At 39.5% G+C, this 27,691-nt stretch overlaps 1 protein-coding gene across 1 annotated transcript in view; it reads left to right on the forward strand.

The window, feature by feature from the left end:
* The first annotated feature begins 470 nt into the window (after window positions 1-470).
* The window catches only part of LOC109112384 (adenylate cyclase type 2-like), a 235,975-nt gene continuing 208,754 nt past the window's right edge, over window positions 471-27,691 (forward strand). Inside the window, 3 exon segments of the mRNA XM_042755718.1 lie at window positions 471-736; window positions 739-1,070; window positions 20,216-20,413. Of these exon segments, the coding sequence (XP_042611652.1) occupies window positions 685-736; window positions 739-1,070; window positions 20,216-20,413 (582 nt within the window). The 5' untranslated portion in view covers window positions 471-684.

The following is a 27,691-nucleotide window of genomic DNA, read 5'->3' on the forward strand; positions in this document are numbered from 1 at the left end:
AGGAATTTAATTAGGTTCCATGGGAATGCAAAATTTCTAAATGTCATTGTGCTTTTGTTCAGTTTAAAAAAATAAAAATAAAATAATCTTTAGACATATTGTGCCAGGTGTGACATCACTGACACCATTTGTGTGCTGCGTGACCATGACAAACACAACCGCAAAAAAAATGTATTTAAAAGTTCCAGCACAAGGGAAAGACTACTTTTATAATAAATTAAAATTAAATTAAATTAAATATTAAATATTAAATTCTTAAATTAATACTGTTATGTTTTTTTGTTTGTTTGTTTCTTTAGCTTGGTGGCATAAACTAATAATTTTCTTGTATGGAAAATGGAGGCTTCTACCTTAGAACTCATTTTGTGTTTCATAGAAGAAAGAAAATAATGCAGGGCTGAACATTTTGAACATCAGTAAATTACACTTTTTTTTTAATGTACCAACAAAACCTGGCACATCATCTTGTCAGAAAACTCTTTCAGCCCCTCCATTCCTTTCCGCCTGGCCTTTCTCTGTCTTTCCCACTCACATTTACTTTCTCCCTCGCTCCTTGCTTCAATCCAGACCTTCCCTCTCCGACTTTTCTCTCTCTCTCTCCCTCGTACATACAAACTCGAACACACACACTGTTTCCTTTCACTCTCACTCTGACAGTCTTCAGTTTAACATGTTGCCTGAGCAATGCTGCGCACCCCAGTGGAAGACATCCTGCAGGTTTACTGGCCGTGCACCACGGCCGAGCATCAGTGCTCCATTTGAAGGAGCTTTGTGAACAGGAGCGCAACCCTCACAAACCCCAGCCACCACCCGACAAAGAGGAACACAACGCAAGCTCCATGTGGAGGGAGGCCATGTGTAAGAGGAGCTACTTGCTGGAGAGGGGCTCCCGGACAGGAGGAGATGTAACAGGAGGAGCAGGTGTGCGTGGCAGAAGACAGAGGTCCCCAGACTGGCTTTATGATTCGTACTGTCGTATGAGCCAGCAGCACCCACTTATTGTTTTTCTGCTCCTCATTGTGATGGGTGCCTGTCTGGCTCTGTTGGCTGTTTTCTTCGCCTCTGGGCTGGTGAGTGTTCGGAAACTGGGGAAAAAGCAGAAAGGGAGTGTTTGTGTTGGTTGAAGGAGAAAGCACTGTTGCTACTGTACTGTGCAAGTTACACAGTAAAATGTAAAACTAATAATGCACTTTTTTCTTTAAGGGTTTCTAACAATTAACAAACCTTCTACAAGCCCACACCTGCATTTTTCATGCACCATATGTATTGGAAAATGAACTTTATGTGCCCAAAAACATCACACTTTATAGGAAGTTCTAGCCAGTTAGCTCTGTTTGCGCTGACTGCAGCAAACATATGTCTCTGTTTACGCAATGCAGTATATAATCACTCTCTTCAAAGCATAATTTCTGTGATTCATGTAAAAGTGATGAAGAAGCAGGAGGGAATAATCAATGCATGGAAGGAAAGGGAATACATTGGAAAATGAACAGACATAGTCATTGGTAATTAAGCATAACAGATTAAGTAGAAACTATTAACCTGCCGACAGTAAAGTTACTTTCATTGTTTGACTCAATTCAATTTAGCTCAGCTGGATCAAAATGGAAATCCTTGTGAATTCAAACTTACTGTTAAATAAGATTGTGTATTACCCAATAGCTGGGGAATTGGTATTATATGCAAAACATAAGGGGAAAAAAGTAATCTAATAAACTATGTAATTTTAAGTATAGAGCATAGTGCTAGATTCTTTTGATGCTAGTTATTTTTTATTTTTTTTTATGTATGTATGTATGAATGTCAAATTTTGGGGTTTTGTGCTGATACCACATAATAGCAACACTTATTCAAGAGCTTGAAATTCTACAAGATTCTATATATGCCATTTGTAGATGAAGCTTAAATGGATTGTGGAATTAAGAAGAAGTAGAAGCTGTTGTGTTGTCAGGATGTCTGAATCAGAGTTTTGTACATATATTGCTGGCTCACATGCTGAGACAGTTTACACAGGTTTTCCCAGAAGTTGAGACTATCATCATTTGCATAAAAAGCAGAAGTCACATTGACAGGATACATTAGTAGGTTGCTGCTATGCTGTCTAAAATTTGTTTGCTTTTCCCCTCAGATTTAAAGCCAGTCATGTTTAAGAATATCTGGAATATACAGGAAAATGTAAGTGGTATACAGTATATTTCACTCGATTAAATCGGCTCTAATGCTTTAGGGAGATCAGGGAGTGAATAAGTAAGCAACATTTCACAGTATGACATCAATCCCTGTGTTGAGACACACTCTTAATGCATGCACTACTTTCTTTCTTGTCTTTTGTCTGCCTGACCAAAATCTCACATCACAGTGCCTTGGAGCATGACTGCACTCTTATGGCATTTACAAGCTTGTTCTGAGTTCTCTATGACAAACTAGATAGAACAGTGCTACCATAACGTTTTGATGTTGTAATAGGGACCCTACATCTTGATAGAATTCCCCTGCAATTTTTATTAGGGTTTCCGTGTTTCTGAAAGCTGGATAACATCAATTATGAATGAGTCTTTGGTAGTTTTCCCATGCTTTTAGTGGTTTTGTGTGTTTTGGCAATAAATTCTTCAAAAGATGAATTTGGCAGCAACAGTGGGTATTACAGAAAAGAGAAGCAAATGTTATGGCTGTGAAACTGCCAGATGAGATGCCATCAAAATCACGTCACTGTGGTGTGACACTATGACTTTTAACAACGCATTTTGTAGCACTTTTTAGAGGAGTGTGGATAGAGAGGTGACAGCAGAGGTTTAGTTTTGCTCTAAAGTGAGGAAATGATTGCTCAAAATGTTGTTGATAATCAGGCTGTGTCTTGCTGTCTTTCTTTGTGGCTGTAATTATAGTGCTATGGGGTGACAAGGCTTTTCACAGACATCCTGGGCTCTTTAAACACCGAAACCATAAGAGGTACCTGATTAGAGCTTGAATCCATTTAGACGTCCCTGTTTGGAATCTCATGTGTATTGTGAGCTCATTTTGAGAATGCTGAGTTACAGTTTGGTGCACTATAGTCGATAGCTCTGTTCCAAAACCTGAGCTTTCTATAGAGCAGCGATTCTTAATTCCAATCTTCGCGCCCCACAGCTCTGCATATTTTGCATGTCCCTCTTTGTTAACACACCTGATTCAGATAATCAGCTCGTTAGAAGTGAGCTCGTGCATGAACTCTGTTGCCATTGACATGGTCCTTACACAGTGTTCATTGCTCCCTACTCCCTAAACAGGGGAAATCCGTTGAAGTTTACATCACTTTGGAACATTCATTCACAGTTTTGCGCTGTACAGCGTCTTCACACACGGACAAGTGTGACATTATATACCTCTGTAAATAAATGCAATTTAAATTCACATTCCACACACTTCAATGCATTTTGAAGGGAACATATAAGTTCGCTTTGAACTGGAATCATGGCGGAATATCATGTGATGTTCACTTTGCAGGGCACTTATGTTCAAATAGAACAAACATCTGAAGCCATAAGAGAAACATACAAAATGTGCAGAGCAGGGGGGCGTGAGGACTAGAATTGAGAACTGCTGCTATAGAGAGAGCATTGAATGCCATCACACACTTGATCTACATACAAAGTTTGTTCCAAAAGGCAGGCAACTTTATTATATTGCCGCCTAAGATACCTTGTTTTAATTAAATTGCAAGATTGCTTGTATTGTTCACTAAGAAGACGATCCCAGAATGCAGCAAGCTAGTGAAATAAATAAAAAATGTACAAATTCTAAGATAACCAACTAAAGGTACAGCAATGTTTTTATACTGTATTTCATGATGAATAACCGCTAAAAGAAAATTACAGTTGTAAAATAACTGGACAAACCTTCAAGCATCTTACATTTCATTGGTTGTGACAGCTACATGAAGGTATACTATAATGAGCATAAGATTTGGCTAGTGCCAGTGACAAGTAATATCTTTCTTGTTTGTTAAATTAACATGCTAAATAAATTATATTTAGCATTTGCTATGCTATCTGTTAATTTAAACTTCGATATAGGGATGCCACTCAAATATGATAACATTTGATAATTTCATTAGAAGTTGTCATAACTCAAAAAGATTGATTGACACTGGGAAGAGCAGTTACTGTAGAGGTCAAATAAATGCTTTTAGCTGTGGTTCTGTTCTATTTTCTATACAGATAACTATCTAAAACTTCATCAAAGCCAGGGCTGTGAATTCAGTGAACAGAGTGTAAGGATGTTTGTTTTTGTGTTGTAGTTTTTTAATTGATATTAAGTTTTGTGTTTTGGTTTTTTTGGTGATTTAGATTTTGTGGTGTTCATTCACATTGTTTCTAGATTATTGTGTAGAGTGATCAGATACATTTTAAATAATTGCTTAAAACTTTATTGGCCAAAAAAAATTCTACAAAAAAAAAAAAATAATAATAAATAAAAAGTTTTTTAACCCTGACACAAAATGACCAGCTAACATTAATTGACTTATCAAATCAAAAACACGTGAAAGTGTGAATGAGTACTAGTCAGGTGAAATCACTATCATACTACTTAGATTGTAAGAGCAGACTGATTGCTATAAAAGGTGGGAAGAAGCGTTTCCAATCACCGTGTTCTTGTTAGCAATGGTTACCTCCAAAGAAACACGTGCAGCCGTCATCGCTTTGCATCAATATGGCCTCACATGCAAGGAAATTGCTACAACGAATATTGCACCTGAAAGAACCATTTACCGGATCATCAAGAATTTCAAGGAGAGAGGTTTGACTGCAGTGTATGGAGGCCTACACCCTTGTGTTGACTATCGAGCACTCAACTCCCAGACCATAAAATTTTCCTATCCACTCCCTCTGGTGCCAGCCGTGTTGGAGGAACTCTGTGTTGCCTGGATTTTCACAAAACCCGATCTGCGCAGTGTCTACAATCTAATCCCTATTCAAAGAGGACACGACTGGAAAACTGCATTCATCACACCATCCGGGCATTATTTCCTCTACTTTCACATCCGGGCACTACTTTCCTCTACTTCTGGCATGCCACTACGATGGCGTTGCTGACGAGCGCTCTGTGCAAACTTTGCTTTTTTTCGTGTTATTTTGTGTCATTCGTGTTACTTCTTATACATGCTTTTGCCCAGACAGTACAGACTCTCATCCAGTATGATCGACAAACACTACTGGACATCCGATCTAATTTAATCTTCGGTTCAGAAAAAACGCCACCTCGGAACTCCAGCTTCAGCATCTACGCGCTCCCATTGTTGCTGGCCTGTATCCTAAGACACCGTTGGAAAAGGAGGAAAGGCAAATGTGCTGGAGTTCTATGCAGATCGCAGAAAATAAGTTTTAATCCTCCTCTCCCTACCATCTTGTTAGCCAACATATAGTCTCTGGATAACAAACTTGACCAACTTAATGCGAGAATCACATACCAGCGGGACATTCGTATCTGCTGCGTTCTGGCTTTCTGTGAGACGTGGTTACACTCAGAAGTACCCGATACGGCCATTACACCGCCTGGATTCTCCGTTTTTCATCATGACAGATCACTAAACTCCGGTAAGAGCAGAGATGGAGGCATGTGCTCTATGATTAACACTCGCTGTTTTATCTGTTTTGTGCTTTATTGTTATTGATCTTTTGTGAATTGATGTTAGTGTGTTATACCTACAGTGGTAGTTTGGTTTTGTAATTCTCTCAGTTGTTTTGATTCGGTTTTACGTGGAGTGGGAGTTTGGATTGGTCATTCTGTACAGCACCATAAATGGATTAGAAATTGCTCATCCTGAGGCTGCTTTCATTGTTGTTGGGGATTTTAACAGGGTGAATATGAGGAAAGTTCTTCCCAAATTTCACCAGCACATAAATTTCCCCACACAAGGTGATCAGACATTAGATCACTGCCATTCAACAGACAATGCCTCAAACAGGAAAAAACGTATTCTAAAACAGTTTACAAATAGAGTGAAGATGCCATCTCCACACTGCAGGGCTGCTTTGAATACACAGACTGGCAGATGTTTCAAGATGCAGCAGGAGACAACATACACGAATACACAGATTCTGTGATATGCTACATTAACAAATGCACAGAGGATGTTGTCCTATCCATTAATGTTAAGTCATTTCCAAACCAGAAACCATGGGTCAACGGTGAGGTGTGTGCCAGATTAGGAGCACAAACTGCTGTCTTCAACTCTGGGGATCTAACTGCTTACAAGAAGTCCAGGTATGACCTTCAAAGAACCATCAAATCAGCCAAAAGAGACTTTAGGGACAGAGTGGAGTCAGAATATCATGGCTCTGACCCCCAACGCATGTGGAGCAGTTTGTGCTATATCACTGACTACAAAGGAAGGAAAAGCAGTGTTGGGTCTTTGTCTGCCTCCTTAATGGATGAGCTCAATACGTTCTATGCTTGCTTTGAGACAGGCAACACATTCCCTGCTGTGAAAATACCTGCTGACCTTGACACCTGCCCTCTGTTTCTAACCAGACTCGAAGTAAGGCCTTCAAGAGAATCAACGACCGGAAAGCTTCAGGTCCAGATGGCATACACAAACATGTCCTGAGGGCCTGCACTGTCCAATTAGCAAATGTCTTCACCAACATCTTAAACCTCTCCTTGAGACTAACAGTGATCACCACATGAAGTGCTTTGAACGTCTAGTCAAATCCCACATCTGCTCCTCTCTACCTGACACATTGGACCCATTCCAATTTGCTTACCGCTCAAATAGATCCACTGATGACGCCATTGCAATGGCCATACATTCTGCCCTTGAACACTTGGAGGGAAGAGACACTTATGTGCGGATGCTGTTCCTTGATTACAGCTTTGCATTTAACCCTCTGAGGTCTGGAGAAGTTTTGACATCCCCTGACATCTGTGCTTTTTTCAGTTGCTTATAAATAGATACATGGCTAAAGTCTAATAACACTGTAATCAGTACAAACTGGGCTACAATAATATGTAAATAGCATGTACAAGTCCTTCTAAAAAAATTAGCATATTGTGAAAAAGTTAATTATTTTCCATAATGTAATGATAAAAATTAAACTTTCATATATTTTAGATTCATTGCACACCAACTGAAATATTTCAGGTCTTTTATTGTTTTAATACTGATGATTTTGAAATACAGCTCAAGAAAACCCAAAATTCCTATCTCAAAAAATTAGCATATCATGAAAAGGTTCTCTAAACGAGCTATTAACCTAATCATCTGAATCAACTAATTAACTCTAAACACCTGCAAAAGATTCCTGAGGCTTTTAAAAACTCCCAGCCTGGTTCATTACTCAAAAACCGCAATCATGGGTAAGAGGTTAACCCAGAAGGCCATCATTGACACCCTCAAGCGAGAGGGTAAGACACAGAAAGAAATTTCTGAATGAATAGGCTGTTCCCAGAGTGCTGTATCAAGGCACCTCAGTGGGAAGTCTGTGGGAAGGAAAAAAGTGTGGCAAAAAACGCTGCACAACGAGAAGAGGTGACCGGACCCTGAGGAAGATTGTGGAGAAGGACCGATTCCAGACCTTGGGGGGACCTGCGGAAGCAGTGGACTGAGTCTGGAGTAGAAACATCCAGAGCCACCATACACAGGCGTGTGCTTTTGAACCAGAAACAGCGGCAGAAGCGCCTGACCTGGGCTACAGAGAAGCAGCACTGGACTGTTGCTCAGTGGTCCAAAGTACAGTTTTTTTTCGGATGAAAGCAAATTTTGCATGTCATTCGGAAATCAAGGTGCCAGAGTCTGGAGGAAGACTGGGGAGAAGGAAATGCCAAAATGCCTGAAGTCCAGTGTCAAGTACCCACAGTCAGTGATGGTCTGGGGTGCCATGTCAGCTGCTGGTGTTGGTCCACTGTGTTTTATCAAGGGCAGGGTCAATGCAGCTAGCTATCAGGAGATTTTGGAGCACTTCATGCTTCCATCTGCTGAAAAGCTTTATGGAGATGAAGATTTTCGTTTTTCAGCATGACCTGGCACCTGCTCACAGTGCCAAAACCACTGGTAAATGGTTTACTGACCATGGTATTACTGTGCTCAATTGGCCTGCCAACTCTCCTGACCTGAACCCCATAGAGAATCTGTGGGATATTGTGAAGAGAAAGTTGAGAGACGCAAGACCCAACACTCTGGATGAGCTTAAGGCCGCTATCGAAGCATCCTGGGCCTCCATAACACCTCAGCAGTGCCACAGGCTGATTGCCTCCATGCCACGCCGCATTGAAGCAGTCATTTCTGCAAAAGGATATTCCCGACCAGTATTGAGTGCATAACTGAACATAATTATTTGAAGGTTGACTTTTTTTGTATTAAAAACACTTTTCTTTTATTGGTCGGATGAAATATGCTAATTTTTTGAGATGGGAATTTTGGGTTTTCATGAGCTGTATGCCAAAATCATCAGTATTAAAACAATAAAAGACCTGAAATATTTCAGTTGGTGTGCAATGAATCTAAAATATATATAAGTTAAATTTTTATCATTACATTATGGAAAATAATGAACTTTTTCACAATATGCTAATTTTTTGAGAAGGACCTGTATGTACATGATTCTGTTTTTGTGAAAACAACGTTTATGCATGGTTAGTAAAAAACTAAAATTTTGAAGTCACTGAAATAAGGTCATAAAACACCTAGAGAACATTTGTTCACAAGACTGTCAAACCTGGAGCTTGTAGCCTAGAATTTTTGCTTCAAAATTATGTGAAAATCATCTTGTTTACTCACTCACAGAAAACGTCTCAGGTTACGAATGTAACCATGGCTCCCTGATAAGGGAACGAGACACTGCGTCCTCTAGGGGTCACTATGGGGAACACCTCGTCGTGACCCGTGTCTGAAGCATACATTGAAAATACACCAACAAGCTGGCCGGCGACAGCCTCTGACGTCACTACCGGCGCGACTATAAACAGGCACCGGGATAAAACGTCATTCACTTCTTCGTCTGAAGCTTGCGTCCGAAGCATGGCAGGGAGCTAGAGGACGCAGTGTCTCGTTCCCTACTCAGGGAACCATGGTTACATTCGTAACCTGAGACGTTTCCTTTCAAGGGAACTTCGAACTGCGTCCTCTAGGGGTCGCTATGGGGAACAGTATACCCACGCTGCCATGCTGAGGGGAGTGCAGGCCAGAATCATGGTGAACACTAAGTACCAACTCTACCATTTTCATGGGAGTTGCCCCTGGGACGTTTAGACGGCTGTCTGTGACAGTACCCCTTACGTCCAAAGGCTTAAGCTACATACCCAACTTAATTGTAAGGGCCTCGGCCCGGGGTAGAGCTGAAGGCTTGGAATCAGGAAAGATTCCTTTAAAGGGATACGGCTAGGAACCTAGCATTTTATACTAAGTCTTGCCTGTCACACAGGGGCTACCGCTTGCTTCCGCAAAAGCTTGCTGAAGGAGCTGTCTCAACAGATGATATTTCACAATATTACTGCTTTAGCAAATGCAACTTTCTGTATTTTGGATCAAATAAATGCAGGCTCATGTGTCATGTTGAAATATATAAATGAACATCACATACCTGGCATTTTCAAAATGTATATTGTTTATGTGCTCTGAAGGACATACTTTTTTGAAGAGACTTTGAGTCGATGGAAGTGTGTGCTTCGTTTGGTCTTAGCTGTGTTCCAGGTTCCTGAGTGGGCTGCTTATTTGCATTGGCTCGCTTTGCAACAGGTTATTATTTATCTGAAATAAAAAAAGTAAGCATGCTGTTTACGCAAATAAACTGCATTATTAACATTATTGTGATGGTCACTGATACTATTAGTAATTTATAGGAAAAAAAGAACACAATTACCACATAGCACATTTATTGTCAGTGATTTTTACAGCTTACTTGATACACTTTTTTTTTCTTTTTTTTTTTACCTCAGACGATTGCAAACACCAATGACAGGGTATAACACATTTAAAATATTTACACCAGAGCTGTCTATGTTATAGAACATAAAAAGAACATAAAAAAAAACATCCTGGCATCGTGAAACATTGAGATGATGTAAATGAAACTTCATAATGTTTCACCTGATTATACATTTAGTCAGGAATAATAGTCTGGAAAAAGTCTAACTAGTAAAATTTGTACAAGTTATATGAAAACTAATACAAGTAGATTAATAATAAAAAAGACTTACTTATGTTTATCTCTGCTGGGTCAAGCTGCTTCGTTCTTCTTTCTGAGGTAATCCAAACTTATTCCTCTCAGCGGTCTTATTGAGGTAAATTATGTCTTATTCCTCTCAGCGCAAAGCGAACAGTAACATTTAAAACAACGTGAAGTACAGTCCCGCTGCTTTATTTGCTCTTATGAGGGCGGTTACCCGCCACGAGCTTCACGTGGACGCTTATAATAACAAAAGTGCGCTCGGCGAGTGGTCGCATTAGATATAATGAAGGGAGACGTGAAAGATGTGTTGTTTTCATGTGGATTACTTTATCACAGAATATTTGTTTTTGGTAGCACTTGCTCAGTTTAAAAAGTAGACATGTCAAGCTTTCTATAGATATATCTCTCATGTCTCTGTGTTGAGTATTCACTGAGTTACAGATAATTTTAATGACGCGTTTCTAAATAAAGATCACCACAGACCAAGGCTGCAGACAGCACACTCTGTTTGTTTTCTTTATTTTATAAATGCACAAAGTTTTGTTGTTATCATGTGTGTATACAAATAAAAGTAGACCCTTTACAGATTTGTTTGATGTATTGCTTTTATCAGTACAATCAAAACTGAAAGTGTAATTTAAGTTCTTTTCGGTCTTATCATGAGAATTTGCCTCAAAACGCGTATCCGCGTTAGTCGACTCCAGAGGGTTAACACCATCATCCCTACCAAACTCATAGCCTAACTGAAAGATCTGGGTCTTAACAGTCACTTATGTAACTGGGTCCTGGACTTCCTGACCGGCAGTCCCCAGGTGGTTAGAATTGGCAATCACAGATCCTCCTCACTCACACTCAGCACTGGTGCCCCACAGGGATGTGTACTCGGTCCTCTCTTGTACTCCCTGTTCACTTACGATTGCTTTGCTAAGCATAGCGCCAACATCATCCTCAAATTTGCTGATGATACAACTATCCTAGGACTCATCATTAATGGTGACGAGAAATTCTACAGAGATGAGGTTAATGCACTCACAGCATGGTGTGCTGATAACAATCTCTCTCTAAACATCAGCAAGACCAAGGAGATGACTACAGGAAGTCACAGAGAGAGGGTCACGTTCCCATTCACATCAATGGAGCGATAGTAGAGACAGTTAAGAGCTACAAGTTCCTTGGCATTCACATCTCTGAGGATGTTTCCTGGAGCCTTCCCTTCAGATACGATAGTAAGAACAGCCCGCCCGCATCTCTACTTCCTGCGGAGGCTGAAGAGGTTTGGCATCTCTAACATCATGTCAAATTTCTACTGCTGCACTATAGAGAGCATTCTGACCGGCTGCATCACTGTATGGTACGGTATGACAACTGCTCTTCTTTTGACCGCAAAGCTCTTCAACGAGTGGTGAGAACAGCAGAGCTCAACATTGGACATAAACTCCCAGCCTTACAGGACATCTATCAGACTTGCTGCTTGAGGAAGGCTCGCAGCATCATCAAGGACCGCACTCACCCTGCTCATCACCTGTTTGCCACACTGCCATCTGGCAGACGCTTACGATCCATTCGATCACGGACAACCAAACTGAAGAACAGCTTCTATCTTCAAGCCATCAGACTGCTTAACAACCAGCTATCCTCCATCTAAAACCAGAAGAACAGCATCTATCCTCAATCCATTAGACTGCTTAACAATCCAGCTATCCTTCATCTAAAACCGGAATACATGCTGCTCTTAAGTTTACTTTTATTTTACTTGCACTGCCACTTTTTTAATATTCCTTCATGGAGCTCTGTGACACCCTACAATGACATTTTGGACATTGCTATACTCGGAAATACAAAATTGGAATGTATGCTACTCTTAAGTTTATTTATTGCATCTGCATTTCTCCAAGAAGATGTCCCCAGTGGAGCAAAACTACGACATCAGGAACCATGAGTTAATGGCCATCAAGTTCAAACTGGAAGAGTGGCGACACTGGTTGGAAGGGGCTCAACACCCCTTCAAAGTAATAACTGATCACAAGAAACTCCAATACCTTCAAGAAGCGAAACGCCTCAATCCCCGTTAAGCACGATGGGCCTTATTCTTTACCCAGTTTCAATTCATGGTAACCTACCACCCTGGGCAAAAAAACCTCAAAGCAGATGCTCTATCACAACTTCACCAACCAGATCCCTCTCCTGATAACCCGGAACCCATTCTCTCACCCACTGTGTTCGCATGTCCCATAGTATGGGACATGAATGATCAGATTTGTGCCACCACTCTCACAGAACCCGCTCCGCCGGGAGGTCCAGAAGGGAAATTGTATATACCTACCACTCTATGTCTCACTCTTCTGGACTCCATGCACACCTCTCCAGTATCGTGTCACCCAGGCAGCCAACTCTTGCTCCTCCGGAACAGATACTGGTGGCCCAGCATGACTTTGGATGTCGCCCGCTACGTCAAGGGTTGTTCGGTCTGTGCCATCACATCCACTCCATGCCGTTTACCTGCAGGAAAACTGGTTCCTTTACCTGTCACACGCTGACCCTGGTCCCATATTGGAATCAATTTTGCCACTGATCTTCTACTATCTAACAGATTCCCTACCATATTTGTTGGGGTGGATAGATTCTCAAAAACTTGTAAATTAATCCCCTTGAAGGCAGCTGAAGCTCTCTTCCAGCATGTCTTTCAACACTTTGGTCTCCCTGAAGATATCGTTTCAGATAGAGGACCGCAGTTCATATCCAGGATCTGGTGTGGTTTCTTCCATCTGCTGGGAGTGTTTGTCAGCCTTTCTTCAGGTTATCATCCTCAAACCAATGGCCAGACTGAACGCAAGATCCAGGAGATCGGGCAGTATCTACAAGCCTACTGTCACGAACACCAGGACAGCTTGAGCCAGTATCTTCCCTGGGCCGAATACGCTCAGAACTCGTTGCAACAGGAAACGACTGGGTTGACTCCATTCCAGTGTGTGGTTGAATTTCAACCGCCACTCTTTCCCTGGACTGGAGAGCACTTGGAGGTCCCCATGGTTAACTTCTGGTTCTGTGAGAGCAAGAGGGTATGGGACTCAGCACATGTCCATCTCCAGCGGGCAGTACGGAGACACAAGGAAGTTGCAGATACCCGTCGAACACCATGTACCAACCTGGTGACCGAGTTTGGCTCTCCACTCAGGGTATTCATCTCCGACTGCCCAACAGGAAGCTGAGTCCTCGTTATGATGGTCCTTTCCCTATCATGAGACAAATTAATGAGGTCAAATATGTGCTCCATCTCCCAGACACCTACCGCATCTCACCCACCTTCCATGTGTCCTTGTTAAAACCCTTCACTAATCCACTTCTTCCTCCTGCTGCAGAGCATGAGATACCTCCTCCTCCCGAAGTCGACCCCAACGATACCATCTACAGAGTCCAAGAAATCCTAGACTCCTGACGGCAGGGCGGCTGACTCCAGTATCTTGTGGATTGGAAGGGGTACGGTCCCGAGGAGAGATCATGGGTGGACAAAGTTGATATTCTGGATCCGTCACTCCTCTCCGACTTCCACCAGTCACACACAGATCGTCCCGCTTCTAGAGGGCGTGGTTGTCCTCTCCGTTGGTCACTGGTGCCAGGAGTCACCCATGGGGGAGGGGGTACTGTCACAGATTCACCAGCCACATGAACCACACCAGCCGCCTGCACCCATTTACAATCACCAGAGTACTGATTATGAACATCTGATGTCATTTACCTGACCACTATATCCATTCACTCACCTCAGTATCTCACTGACTGGTCCCAAGATTGCATACCTCACCACATGCCTTGCCACACCATGCTGGATCTCCATGGCTCTGTGTCTCCTGCCATCTTGCTGGATCTTTCTAAAGAGGATTAAGATAAGGACTGTTTTTCTTCAGTTTCAAGAGCCTTAAGTTATTTTTCAGACTTACCGTTTGAAGTACTCCTTCAGTTTGTGTTAATAAAGAAGCTCTAAATCGTTCTTCCTGTGCATGCCTCTCTATCCAGCTGTGACACATGCAGTGTATGTTTCATTCATACTCGAAACCGGAGGGCGATCTTGCGCAGAAAGTCCAGACCCATAGAAGTAACAACTTCACATGCCAGGAAATCCCTAATGTCGACAATACGTTTTGGCTGTTGAAACGTGAAAACACACGATTGTGACAATAAATGGTTTATGTGTGTTTTTCAAGTCATCTCCAGGTAATACATAGTGTATGAAACTGTATAGAAACTATAAAATATATTTTCTGCCTTATTCTGTGTTAAAGATTGGAAAAAAATTACTAGCATAAAAAGTGTAGTATATAAACCAATTATAAAATTGTCATTAGGAAAATAGGCTACAGGAAAAATATTGTGTGAAACAAATTATTGGTTATTGTCCAGCAGTTTATTTGATATCTTAGCCAATTAAAAGTAAGAGATAATAATTTGTGTATAAAGGAATAAAAGTAGTTCACATTGTACTTCCACTTGTTTTCATTGCAGCTGGGAACGGCAGTGAATGTCTCGATTACTTATTGTTCCCTGAAGGAAGGAATGGAGATGTCACGTCAGATGACCGACGAATTGCAATCTCACTTAGAGAGACCAATCCACTTCGAGTGTAAACTAAACGAGCCAATACATGCGATTGGCCTGCGATTATTGCATCCAGTTGCCGCTGATCACAGCGTGAGTATAAGTAGGCAGCAGGTGCAGTACATATTCAGGTTTTTCGCTGAGAAGCCGAGTCGGTGACCCGACCACCCAGCGGTGGTACAGAAGCTGTGGCGAACCCCCATCCTTCCCGAAGGAGGAAGCACTTATACATATGAACTGTTTAGATGGATATGGAACATTAGAGGTGATTGGAAAAATAGCTGGGGAAACACAGGCTTTGAGGCTATACCGTGGATTTTACACATATGGGATCAACTTAGGTCTCTACATATGGAACCCAGTCCTCTACCGGTTGTTCATGGATTCATCGAGTGAGGGCCTGGCACCGGACGCTTCACCACGTCTGGCTGCCGAGGGGACGGAGGAGCTCGTCAGGGTCGATATGGACTCTCTGGAGCAGTTTTAGCTGTTTGAGGTGAGAACACAGGAAGATACCAGCTCCACATGATGGCTATATAATCTAGTGAATGTGTTGGAGGTCGCCCAACCCGCAGCTCTATAAATATCTGTCAGCGAGGACAGACTAGTAGACTGAACTGGAAACCTGAACGGGCAAGGCACACACTGTGCCTGATAAGCCAGGATAATGGCATCCACTATCCAGTGGTCCATCCTCTGCTTAGAGACGGCATTCCCCTTCTGCCGGCCACCATGGCAAACAAAGAGCTGGTCTGAGGTCCTGAAGTTTTGTGTCCTGTCTACGTAGCATCTCAATGCCTGGACGGGACAAAGCAAAGCTAGGGCTGGGTCTGCCTCCTCCGGGGACAGCACTTGCAGGCTCACCACCTGATCCCTGAAGGGAGTAGTGGGAACCTTGAACACATAGCCGGGCCAGGGCCTCAGGATTACCTGGGAGTCAGCTGGCCCGAACTCTAGGCATGGATAATTGACCAAAAGTGTGTGCAGCTCCCCTGCCCTGTTGATGGAGGCCAATACAAGCAGGAGCAGAGTTTTCATTGACAGAAACTTCAGCTTGACTGCCTGCAAAGGCTCAAATGGGCCCTGTTGTAGTGCTCGGAGCACTAGAGACAGGCCGCAAGAAGGCATGGAGGGGGGCCGTGGAGGATTTAGCCTTCTCACCCCTCTGAGGAACCTGATGATAAGGTCATGCTTCCCCACCGACTTCCCTTCGACAGGGTCGTGGTTGGCAGCAATCGCAGCCACGTAGACTTTAAGGGTGAAGGGAGACAGCCTTCGCTCTAACCCCTGTTGCAGAAATGACATCACGACTCTGATTGGACATTTCTGTGGGTCTTCTCGGTGAGAAGAACACCACTTAACGAACAGGTTCCACTTCAAGGCGTAAGTGTGTTTCATAGATGCTGCTCTCCATGAAATGGTGTCAGCTACCTCTTGGGGTAGGCTAGAACCTCTGTGTCCCATCCAGGGACCAGACATGAAGTTTCCAGAGGTCTGGATGCGGGTGCGGACTAGTACGTGCTTGCCTCGTAAGTGCCCTTTGAGACAGATCAAGGCAAGGTGCACTGCCCGCAACTCTAGGCAATTGATGTGCCAGTGCAGTTGGGGGCCCGTTGAGGTCATAAACGCATGGATTAACATTTCTGCATTTGACATTGAGAGCATAGGCCGTAATTCAGATATATTTTTGAGATGGAAAAATGCAGTTTTACAAATGCTAGAAACGTGTCTTTCTAAGGAAAGGTTGCTATCAAATAGCACACCTAGGATCCTAACTGATGACGAAGAATTGACAGAGCAGCCATCAAGTCTTAGACAGTGTTCTAGGTTATTACATGCAGAGCTTTTAGGTCCTATAATTAACAGCTCTGTTTTTTCAGAATTTAGCACTAAGAAATTACTCGTCATCCAGTTTTTTATATCGACTATGCATTCCGTTAGTTTTTCAAATTGGTATGTTTCGCCAGGCCGTAAAGAAATATAGAGCTGAGTATCATCAGCATAACAGTGAAAGCTAACACCGTGTTTGCTGATGATATTTCCCAAGGGTAACATGTAAAGCGTGAAGAGTAACGGCCCTAGTACTGAGCCTTGCGGTACTTCATAACTGCACTTGTGATCGATATAATACCTCTTCATTCACTGCTACAAATTGATGGCGGTCATATAAGTACGATTTAAACCATGCTAATGCACTTCCATTAATGCCAACAAAGTGTTCTAGTCTATGCAAAAGAATGTTGTGGTCAATAGTGTCGAACGCAGCACTAAGATCCAATAGCACTAATAGAGAGATACAACCACGATCAGATAATAAGAGCAGGTCATTTGTAACTCTAAGGAGAGCAGTCTCAGTACTATGATACAGTCTAAATCCTGATTGGAAATCCTCACAGGTGCCATTTTTCAAGAAGGAATATAATTTTGAGTAGGGCTTGATATTAACACCCGCCAACCCGCCAAATGCGGGTGGATTTTGCTCGTGGCGGGTAAGACAGTGACTCCAACTAGCCACTTTGGCGGGTTGAATAATTGCCAGTGTGTGAGTTGAAGGCTAAGTATAAGTTTAGCACAGATATATTTTCACTCACGAACACTGACTGAGGGCTTCAGAGTTTCACTCTCCGACCAGCGATCGGTGATATTTCTCAGTTCATCTCAATGGATATGCATCGCACCTGTATTTGATGTACAGTAAACTTTTGTGTGAAGGCGCACAAAGCGCCGTCGCTTTCTCTCTCACACACACGCAGGGACTGAGAGAGAGAGAGAGAGAGTGAGTGAATTGACTCGCTACATTTAAACGATATTCTTTTTTGTATTTTCCTGTCAAAATAACGGCGTTCCTATGGAAGTCTTCAGCTTTTAAGAACAGCCGGGTTTTCCAGTAGTGGGTGGTGTTAATGCACAAATGGCAATCCCATTGGCTGGCGCTCACCTATTATCGTCCCTGTTTTGATTTCAGCAAATCAGTTCAAGAAAATGCACAAAACCTGATTAATATTCATGAATCCAGCAGCTCATTAATCCTAAGTAATCATTAGTGTGTTTTATAGTTCTTATTATTAGAATTCGTATCATTATTATCCTATCAGAATTTTTGTTCGTTTTTCCCCTTTTTTTTGAATGACAGAAAAAACAACCACCTCTCAAGTTAAAATGTTCAGTTAAAATGGCTAATATGCATTCAAACATGGTTATCAAATTTACTTCTAATTACTTAAGTTATATTAAATAATACTTGATTATTATAAAGCTTGACTGACTGATGTTAAGTGTATTTAAAAAAACTGTGCAATTTTACAAATATATATATATATATATATATATATATATATATATATATATATAAATCAGTCTGGCGAGTAAACTAAAGTATTTACTAGCCAATGGCGATTCAATTGCCAAGGTGTCCTTAGAGGGTTGCAACGTAACCAGTAGTCATTATTAGGGCCTGAGCACAAAAGTGACACAAACTGAAATGTGTTCTTTATGATGAGAGGAACGTTCCCCTCAAATTTTAATGAAGATAAAAGCAACTTTGTCTGAACCATGGCATGCATTTTTCGTGAGGTTTCGAGGCTAGTAAAAATGCTGTGTGGCTAATAACTTTGGAAAACCCCTAGCCACACTAGCTAGTGAGCAAAAAAAGTTAATGTCAAGCCCTGATTGTGAGAATACTACCTTTTCTAGTATCTTGGACAGAAAAGGGAGATTCGAGATCGGTCTATAATTAACTAGTTCTTTGGAGTCAAGTTGTGTTTTTTTGATGAGAGGCTTAATAACAGCTAGTTTGAAGGTTTTGGCGACATATCCTAATAACAATGTGGAATTAATAATAGTCAGAAGAGGATCTATGACTTCTGGAAGCACCTCTTTTAGAAGCTTAGATGGAATAGGGTCTAACATACATGTTATTGGTTTAGATGATTTAACAATTTTATACAATTCTTCCTCTCCTGTAGTAGAGAATGAGTGGAACTGTTCCTCAGGGGATCTATAGTGCACTGTCTGATGTGATACTGTAGCTGACGGCTGCATGGTTACAATTTTATCTCTAATAGTATCAATTTTAGAAGGAAAGTAGATCATAAAGTTATTACTGCTGTGATGTTGGGAAATGTCAACACTTGTTGATGCTTTATTTTTTTCGTTAATTTAGCCACTGTATTGAATAAATACCTGGGATTATGTTTGTTTTCTTCTAAAAGAGACGAAAGGTAATCAGATCTTGCAGTTTTTAATGCTTTTCTGTAGGATAGGTTACTTTTCCGCCAAGCAATACGAAATACCTCTAGTTTTGTTTTCTTCCAGCTGCTCTCCATTTTCCGGGCTGTTCTCTTTAGGGCGCAAATGTGCTCGTTATACCATGGTGTCGGACTGTTTTCCTTAACCTTCCTTACGCATAAAGGAGCAGCTGTATTTAAAATGCTAGAAAAGATTGTACATATATTATTTAAATATTTGGGTTAAACTTTGTATTGCAGTGATGTGTATTTACTAAAACAGTCAATCCACTGAACTTGATCTAAATTAATTACATGATATGCAGATTATTCAAATGAATCATAGTTAATTGGATTTAGCTATATTTGCTGAGAAAAACTACCAAATGAAGATAATTTAGAACATTACATTATTGTGCCAGACAATAGCATTGAGGATTATAGAAATGGCTTTAGATGTTCATTTATTGTTGTTTTATTCCCATATAATGAAACCTAATGATTTACATTTATTCATTTAGGCTAAGGATGGCCAACTCTATCCTGAATAATTTTGCCCAATCTCAAATCAACCTATAAAATCGAAACCAAACTCTTCAGGATTATAAAATTACAGGCAGGTGTGTTTGATTTGAGATTGAACTAAGAACTATTGTTGAAACCTGATTTAGGAGATGGGTGTCAAACTCAATTCCTGGAGGGCCGGAGCCCTGCAGAGTTTTGTTCCAACCCTGTTCCAACACACATACCATGTAGTTTTCAAATAAGCCTGAACTGGGCTCTGGCCCTCCAGGAATCGAGTTTGACACCCATGATCTAATACAACTTACTGATGACAATAATACAAGCTAAAGCAGTTAATCCAAGGGAGACCACAATGAAATAGTGCTACCATACAAAATTTCTGTAACTACCAGTGTAGTGCAATGCTGAAGGATATGTGTAATATTAATAATAGTAAATAATAAGAATATGCGTAATGTGTAATTATTTTGTGGCGCTGCTTATAATTACACATAATGTTTGTTGTTATAACTACTGTACATAATAGTAACAGGGGCATTGTGTAACTTATATCAACCAGCAAAGGTCACTGCTCAGTTCCCCAGTTTGACAGAAGAGTCTGTGGGTTATTTGAGTTAATTGGCAGTCACTAGTTTATATGATAAACTATTTTCCAGTGGCTGTCATGCAGGTGCAGTTGGAAGGTGCAATTAAAATGATTTTTGTAACACTGCAATCTCTCTGCAGGATATCGAGGATCACGTCGCCTTTGTAATCACTGTCCCCACTGCACTGGCTATTTTCCTCACTATCTTTGTTCTGGTCTGCATCGAGTCCATCTTCAAGAAGCTGCTCCGAGTTTTCTCTTTGGTGATCTGGGCCTGCCTGGTTGCCATGGGTTACCTCTTTATGTTTTTTGGAGGAATCATCTGTCCCTGGGATCAGGTAAGACTAGTGCGTTATCGGCTACATAAGGTTGTTTTCAGTCATGGGCTTTTTACCTGATATATTTCAGATGGTGTATTCTTGAGAACCAGTGGGAAAGAGTATAATGAGAGTGACTGGAAGGAGAAATAACACAATACTTTAGTCAAAAAGGAAGGTGTATGTGCACTGATGTATGGGACAACCCCGATTAAATGGAATTCAGGTTTAGAGTCACCTTTACTAGTCAATTTAGCATTTATCAAGTCAGTTGCTTTCCTGCACAGAAATTATTTTAAGACAGACCTCCATACCAGAATTAAGTGAGATGGCCAGTGAATTCTCATCGAAAAAATTAAAGAAATCCAGAAGATAAATAAAATATTTATGTGGCGGATGTGGAGAACAGAAAAAAAAAAAATACAATTATTTATATTTATTCAATTTCACATGAGGGATACTGTTTCACCCCAATACCAGTTCTCATGGAAGACTCTGAAACTTTGATCAGTAATAGTGGCAAGTCAGTAAGTGGCAAGAAATGGCAAGTCAAAAGCTTTTATTTATTTACTTGTTTATTTTTAACTGAATCTATTCTGCTGTGTTTTATATCAGTTCATCTTTGTACTAGATTTTCCAAGCAATTATAACCCATCAGATGATTATTGTCTTTGAATATTCAACCTGTCCAAATGCATGACAAAATTGAACCCTGTTCAACGTATTATTATGTCTGGTGTAGAGGTGTAAAAGTTTTACTTGACATGAGCATTTTACAGACTCCTACTACAAGATTTGAATTATCCAGCTTTCTCTTCTCTCTCTCATGTTGATTATACTGTATAAAGTATATGTGTGCTATTCCCATGACAGCTGATCCACCTGCATGTTTGACCTGAAAGTTCAGTGAGGATAATTGCGCTCAACATTAATCAAAATGCTGCAAATGTATGACTAGTCCTGGGAATTCAGATAGTAATCAGAAGTCTAGCCTAGCTATTCTGCACATTCCTATTACAGATGAATAATTTCTCTTCTAGGAAGAATAAAATAAAATAAATATTAAACCGACTGCCATTTATTAAGTAAAATTTAATAGTAATCTTTAAATGGCGAATATACAGTAAGCAGCTAATGGTTTGCTATTTTAAAATAAGACCCAATGTTTGTTGCTGACATATGTGACCCTGGACCACAAAACCAGTCTTAAAGGGATAGTTCACCCAAAAATGAAAATTCTTTATTCAGTTATTTAACTTTCTTTTGTTTTTAATCTGTATGAGTTACTTTCTTATGTTGAACATAAAAGAAGATATTTTGAAGATTGCTGGTAATCAAACAGTTGGTGGTTGCCATTGACTTCCATAGTATTTATTTATTTTTTATTTTTTGGGTAAATTATATCTTTAAGTGTCAATTTTTTCGAAATTGGGATTTATACATAATCTGAAAGCTGAATAAATAAGCTTACTGTTGATGAATGGTTTATTAGGATTAGACAATATTTAGCCGAGATACAACTATTTGAAAATCTGGAATCTGAGGGTGCCAAAAAATCTAAATACTGAAAAAATTGCCTTTAGAGTTTTCCAAATGAAGTTCTTAGCAATGCATATTACTAATCAAAAATTAAGTTTTGATATATTTACAGTAGGAAATGTACAAAATATCTTCATGGAACATGATCTTTACTTAATATCCTAATGATTTTTGGCATAAAATAATAATAATAATAATAATAATAATAATAATAATAATAATAATAATAATTTTGACCAATACAATGTTTGTTTGATTTTTTTTTTTTTTTTTTTTTTTGGCTATAGCTAAAAATATACCCCAGTGACTTAAGACTGGGTTTGTGGTTCAGGGTCACATATTGTGCTGTATCTCTGGAGTAGGTAATATATAATGAAAGACAATCAAGGCTCATATTAGACATGTAAAGAGGGATGTCTTCCTGTGTTAGTCAATATCTCTGCTTGGTTCCAGATTATGGGCAGATAGGGCAGTTCTCAATACATACACACCTTCCGAATCAGCACACCAGCACATGCTCCACTTTTTCATAAAATATTTCTGCAAAACTGTGTCATATTCACCACCCACTTGCAATTCAGCTTAACTATTACTGATGTAGTGCTGTGAGTACTGAATATTCTTTATGCAAATTAGGCTTATAATAAAATCCTGTATAAGCCCTAAGGACTGCTAAACCCAGCAGCTCATCAATCTTTACCACGTTGTATATTGTTCTAATTACTAATCTATTACTACTATCTTGTATGTGTATGCAAAATATGTATCTATGTATGTATGTGTATGTAAAATACTATAACAGTCTGGAGAATAAACAAACAAACAAAACAAAATTACTAGCCAATGGCGATTATATTGCATTAAATAAGTCATATTATGAGGTATGGGTACTTAGTTCTAAATTTTTGTAGTTTCAGAATTGTGAAAGCCAGAGAGCATGCAAACATAGAAGCTGTTCTGATTGGCTGTGTGGTTGATTGTGTAATGTCACACCCCCTTTTTTTGTGTTCAATGAGGGCATTTACATTTTTGTCCCTGGAACCTTGTGAGATTGTTCATGGGTAGGACACATGCTATTTACAAAACTCAGTGATTTTTAGCTGTTGCAATTCATGTGGCTCTATTACAGCCTGTGGAAAGCAGAAAAAAAAAAGAAAAAAAAAAAAAAAGAAAAGTGTGGACATTTTCTCTTGATCGCTGCAGCAGTAGGCTAATTTATGAAATTATTAAGAACAGCATTATAGCTGGGCATATATCCCAACATGCGGTGCAGACAAAAGCAGACTTTCAGCATTTTAAAGAGATGACACAGGAAACAGCAGTGGAGGACACAGTCACTGTGTAAAAAATTAAGATGCATACACATAGTAGGACTGGGCAGTTTATTGAGGTTGTATGATATATCAGTATATTTTTTTCAAAACAATACGGAATAAGGCAATAATGTTATATCTATCTATAGCAATTTGATACAAGTGCATTTGAAAAATAATGTAGCACACAGAGTGAGCTGCTGCAGGGACAGTGCACAATCCAATTTATATTTATCCTTTATATTAAAGGCTTTAAAAAACTAAATCGTAAGAAGGGGCGGATCTAGAAAATATTTTTTAGGGTGGCAAAGGGGTAGCATTGGGTCTGTGAGGGGTGGCAACACCAAAGCAAGCCCCCATTCATAGTTTTTGGGGATTTATGGTCTGATATACACAGTTGTGTTCACAATTAAGTAATCATCTATGATGTTTAAAATGAAAAAATAAATAACAACATTTCAATATCCATAATGGCACCGTCAATACACAATATAAAAAACAGGTCATATATTTCTTATAGGTTTCTGAGCTTGTATCACTAAAGAAGACATGCGGTTCTAATAAAATTACATAGGCTACTTAGTATAAATCACGTTTTAGTGCAAGTTTAAGAGGAACAAAAACTTTTGAATTTCCTAACATTAGAAAGAAATACAATAATATTAAAGCACTGAAACTGGATCAGTTTTGAAATCAATGTTTGATTTTCTGTTATTAACAGAGGTGGGAATGTCTGTAATCACCCAGAACAAACTCTATCAATCATATTCTAGCAACACCCCAGCAACTGCATAGCAAGAGCCTAGCAACCACGCAGAATATCCTAGCAACCAACTAGCAACACTTTAGCAAACATCTAACTGACCAAACCATTTACGTTTTTAAACAAGTCTTTAAGACAAGCCAGCATAAATTTGACTTTCAAACTTTTTGGTCTAGTTATTACAGTGTTTTTTTTTTTTTTTTCTTTCTTTCTTTTTTTTTCAACTGCATACATTTTCAAAACTTTGCCTCTTATTTTCAAAACTTTACACACAAATCCAAGAATTGCACACACAAATTGCAAAATACCTCGCATCTCTTGCAAAATGAAGCACTGCATTCAAAATATAACAAACACATCTCAAAAGCAAACATTTGCAAACACCTTTACCATAATATATTCAGGGTTCAGGAATTATTTTTGCAGCTCAATGTCTATTACAGTATACATAAATTAAAGGAGTCATAACACATCATAAATTTAACTCTTTGGAGTGTTACAATCTCTTGGTGCATAAAGAAGATCTGTAAAGTTGCAAAGACTAAAGTCTCAAATCCAAAGAGATATTCTTTATAAAAGTTAAGAGTCAACCATTTCCCCCTAGAATGGCTAGTTCTAACACACCCCGACATCTCTACATCACTATGTGGGAAGATTTCAATAATGCCGCCCAAATTTTCATGCAAAGAAAGAAGGCGTAACTTTTATTCTCTCTGTTGCCGCCGCTGCCACGATGTGGAGTTGGTGTGTGTTTTGTTGTGATAGCGAAACTACTTTGTTTGGCCTTCCAAAAGAGGACATGACTAGAAATCAGTGGTTAAGTTGTATTTCAGCACTGTTCCAGAACAGTCCAACCCAAATATTCAAATGTGTGCTGTGCATTTTATGGAGGATGAGGTCTGTTTTCTGAACCAGTAGTGTCTATGGCACAATGGCTGTTTCTATAATGTTGGACGGTTCAAACTTTGCAAGGACAGTCTGGCGCTTCTGACTCACAGCCTGTAAGTATGTTTTTTTTATATTTAAATAATTTTCCAAAGATGATTCAAAAATGAGTTTTGAGCAGTAGAGTAGGCTTGTTGTTTCTCAGATCACAAATGCAGACATGGTTTTCTGTTTACGCAGCGCGATACACAACGCAACACGTAAAAAGACAGTATAAGTCATATTAATCAGTAATTATGTCCCCACTGGATGCAACAAATGCCTCTTTTGTAATTGGTTTTATTGGTTTTGTCTCGTCTAGTGATGTCCGGATCGCGAACAAATCTTTCTATTAAACCGGATCTTCTTAGTGAGCCATTCGAAGCAGTTTACCAAATCAAACTAAATCATTTGAAATGGTTCACGTCTCCACTACGCACTAATCCACAAATAACTTAAGTTATTGGGTTTATAAACATGCGTTACACTCCCTCTGATGCGAAATAAACAAATATCCCGATTTATTCAGTTACTCCTAACAGTACATTGACTAAACTTCTAAAAGAGAACCGATGATGGGATGTGCACGAGCAGAGCAGCTGGAGTCTCGTGCTGCTGCCCTGGGAGATGGCATATTATGTTAAGGGGCGTAACATTTCCGTCACACGCCTGAGGCATTCGACCAATTACAATGCATTGAATAGCTGGCCAATTAGACCACACCTCGCTTTTCGGACCGATGAGCTTTGTAAAAATCAACGCATTTCAGAAGGGCGGGGCATAGAGGAGAAACTATAATGTACATTATATGGAAAATAATGTTTTTTGAAACTTAAACCACATAAACACATTGCATTACACCAAATACACCAAATAATGTTCTTTTAGCAGCATCATATGACCCTTTTAAATTACAGATACACATGTATAATTCAGCAGTTTACTTTAGGGAAAAAAATAGTTTTCATTTTACTACTGTAAATAATCATGCAGTAAATGAAAAGCACTTGAAAAGTAAAAATACCAAAGAATTGTTTGAACTTGGTATGCACTACAATACAGTACAGTAAAAAATAAAACTATAAAAAAGTAAATTTGGCATCCTCTGTGCATTTAGCCAAAATTTATTACAGTATACAGTACTATTGCAGTTTATATGTCTCTTGACACAAGACTGTATCTCTAGGAAGTCATTTCTCAGCTCTGCAAAGATTCAGTACACATAGGAGAATGCTTACAAATAAAATTTGACATTCACATGTTTGAAGGTGTACAACGTGCTACAGTTTACTATATAGAATAGTGAAATTTCCATTATCTAATGTACTGGTAGTGAACTGTAATTATACTGTATGTGTAAGTAGTGTTGTCCTAAGACTCGGTACTTCGGTACCAGGTTTTTTTAAGTACCGTTTTTTTTTTTTTTTTTGTCAAACCGGTTCATGATGCGCTATCCAAAAGGTGCGCAGATGCACTCTCTTCATAAAAGCACTGAGACATGGCGATCTCAAAAGGAGGAAACACACCAAACTAACAAAACACTTTAAAGACAGACACCCACATCAAGTGAAAGAGTTCAAGCAGGGAAGTTTCATTGTGTTTCCCATACATTGATTTATTTGTGGCGGCCTGCCACAACATCAAAACTGACCGCCACAAATAGATTTTCCAAAAGTCTTTGACTTCGTTGAATAAACATGAGCACTGCATGTGTCAAAGTCGAAACCCGGTGTGGGTGTTTTTAAATCACTGTATTTCTGAAGGAAACCGTCTGTCTTCAGAAAATTATGGATGTCATTTTCATTTCATCTTGCCCATAATGCCTGAGCAGCGTTTGTGAGCGCAGGCTCAGTGCTTATTTGATTACAGATGTTACTGGGGAAACCTCTATCTGCTCCTCCTGCTGGCAGAGAATGAATCTGCATATATATATGACACCAAAAATAGTGTGCAAGGCTGTGGGAAACACTGCTTCTGTTATTAATATTATTAAATATTTTATATTGAATGTCGGATTGAAATGAACGCTGTTATTAGAGTAGTTAATTGTTAGCATTAGCACGGCTAACGCTAATTAATGAGCATCAAAAAATGAAGTTTCTTTTTTTTTTTTTGTTTTTTTTTAATTTAACTTAGTTGTTATTCTTGGCTTTAAAATTCAAAAGCCCTTTAAAATTAAATATGTACACAGTTTGGATTAAATGAAAGTATAGTAAAAAAAAGTTTAATTAGCATGTTTTTGTGTTTTGCTTTGGTACCAAGAACCGTGGATTTTCACTGGTATTGGTACTGAATACTAAAATTTTGGTACCATGACAGCACGATGTGTAAGTTTAAAACCCCTGTAGATCATGATTGTCTAGGGTTGCCAAATTCAGAAAAGGAAAATAAGGGACAATCATGGTTTTTCATAGAAAAATAAGGGACAAGAATAATTACAGTATACAGTACTATAGCAGTATAACAAGAAAAAGAATAATTGATTCTCAGTTTAGAGTTTGGTATTCATATGGTCTAGATGGTCATATGGCGTATGCCTTAAACACGGGACAAACTGCATTCCGTATAGCTTTCATAAGGAACGCTTATTTGATGCCTTAAATACGGGACGATTCTGTATTATACGGTTTGGACAATAGATGTAAGTTTCAAGTTTCAAGTGTAATTTATTTATATAGCACCATCTAAAAAAAAAAAAAAAAGGCAAATAAAATCACCGCTAAAAACCAAAATTATATCCACATTTAAAATATATAACAA

The sequence above is a fragment of the Cyprinus carpio genome, unplaced genomic scaffold (assembly GCF_018340385.1).
Source record: "Cyprinus carpio isolate SPL01 unplaced genomic scaffold, ASM1834038v1 S000006746, whole genome shotgun sequence".
NCBI lineage: Eukaryota > Metazoa > Chordata > Actinopteri > Cypriniformes > Cyprinidae > Cyprinus > Cyprinus carpio.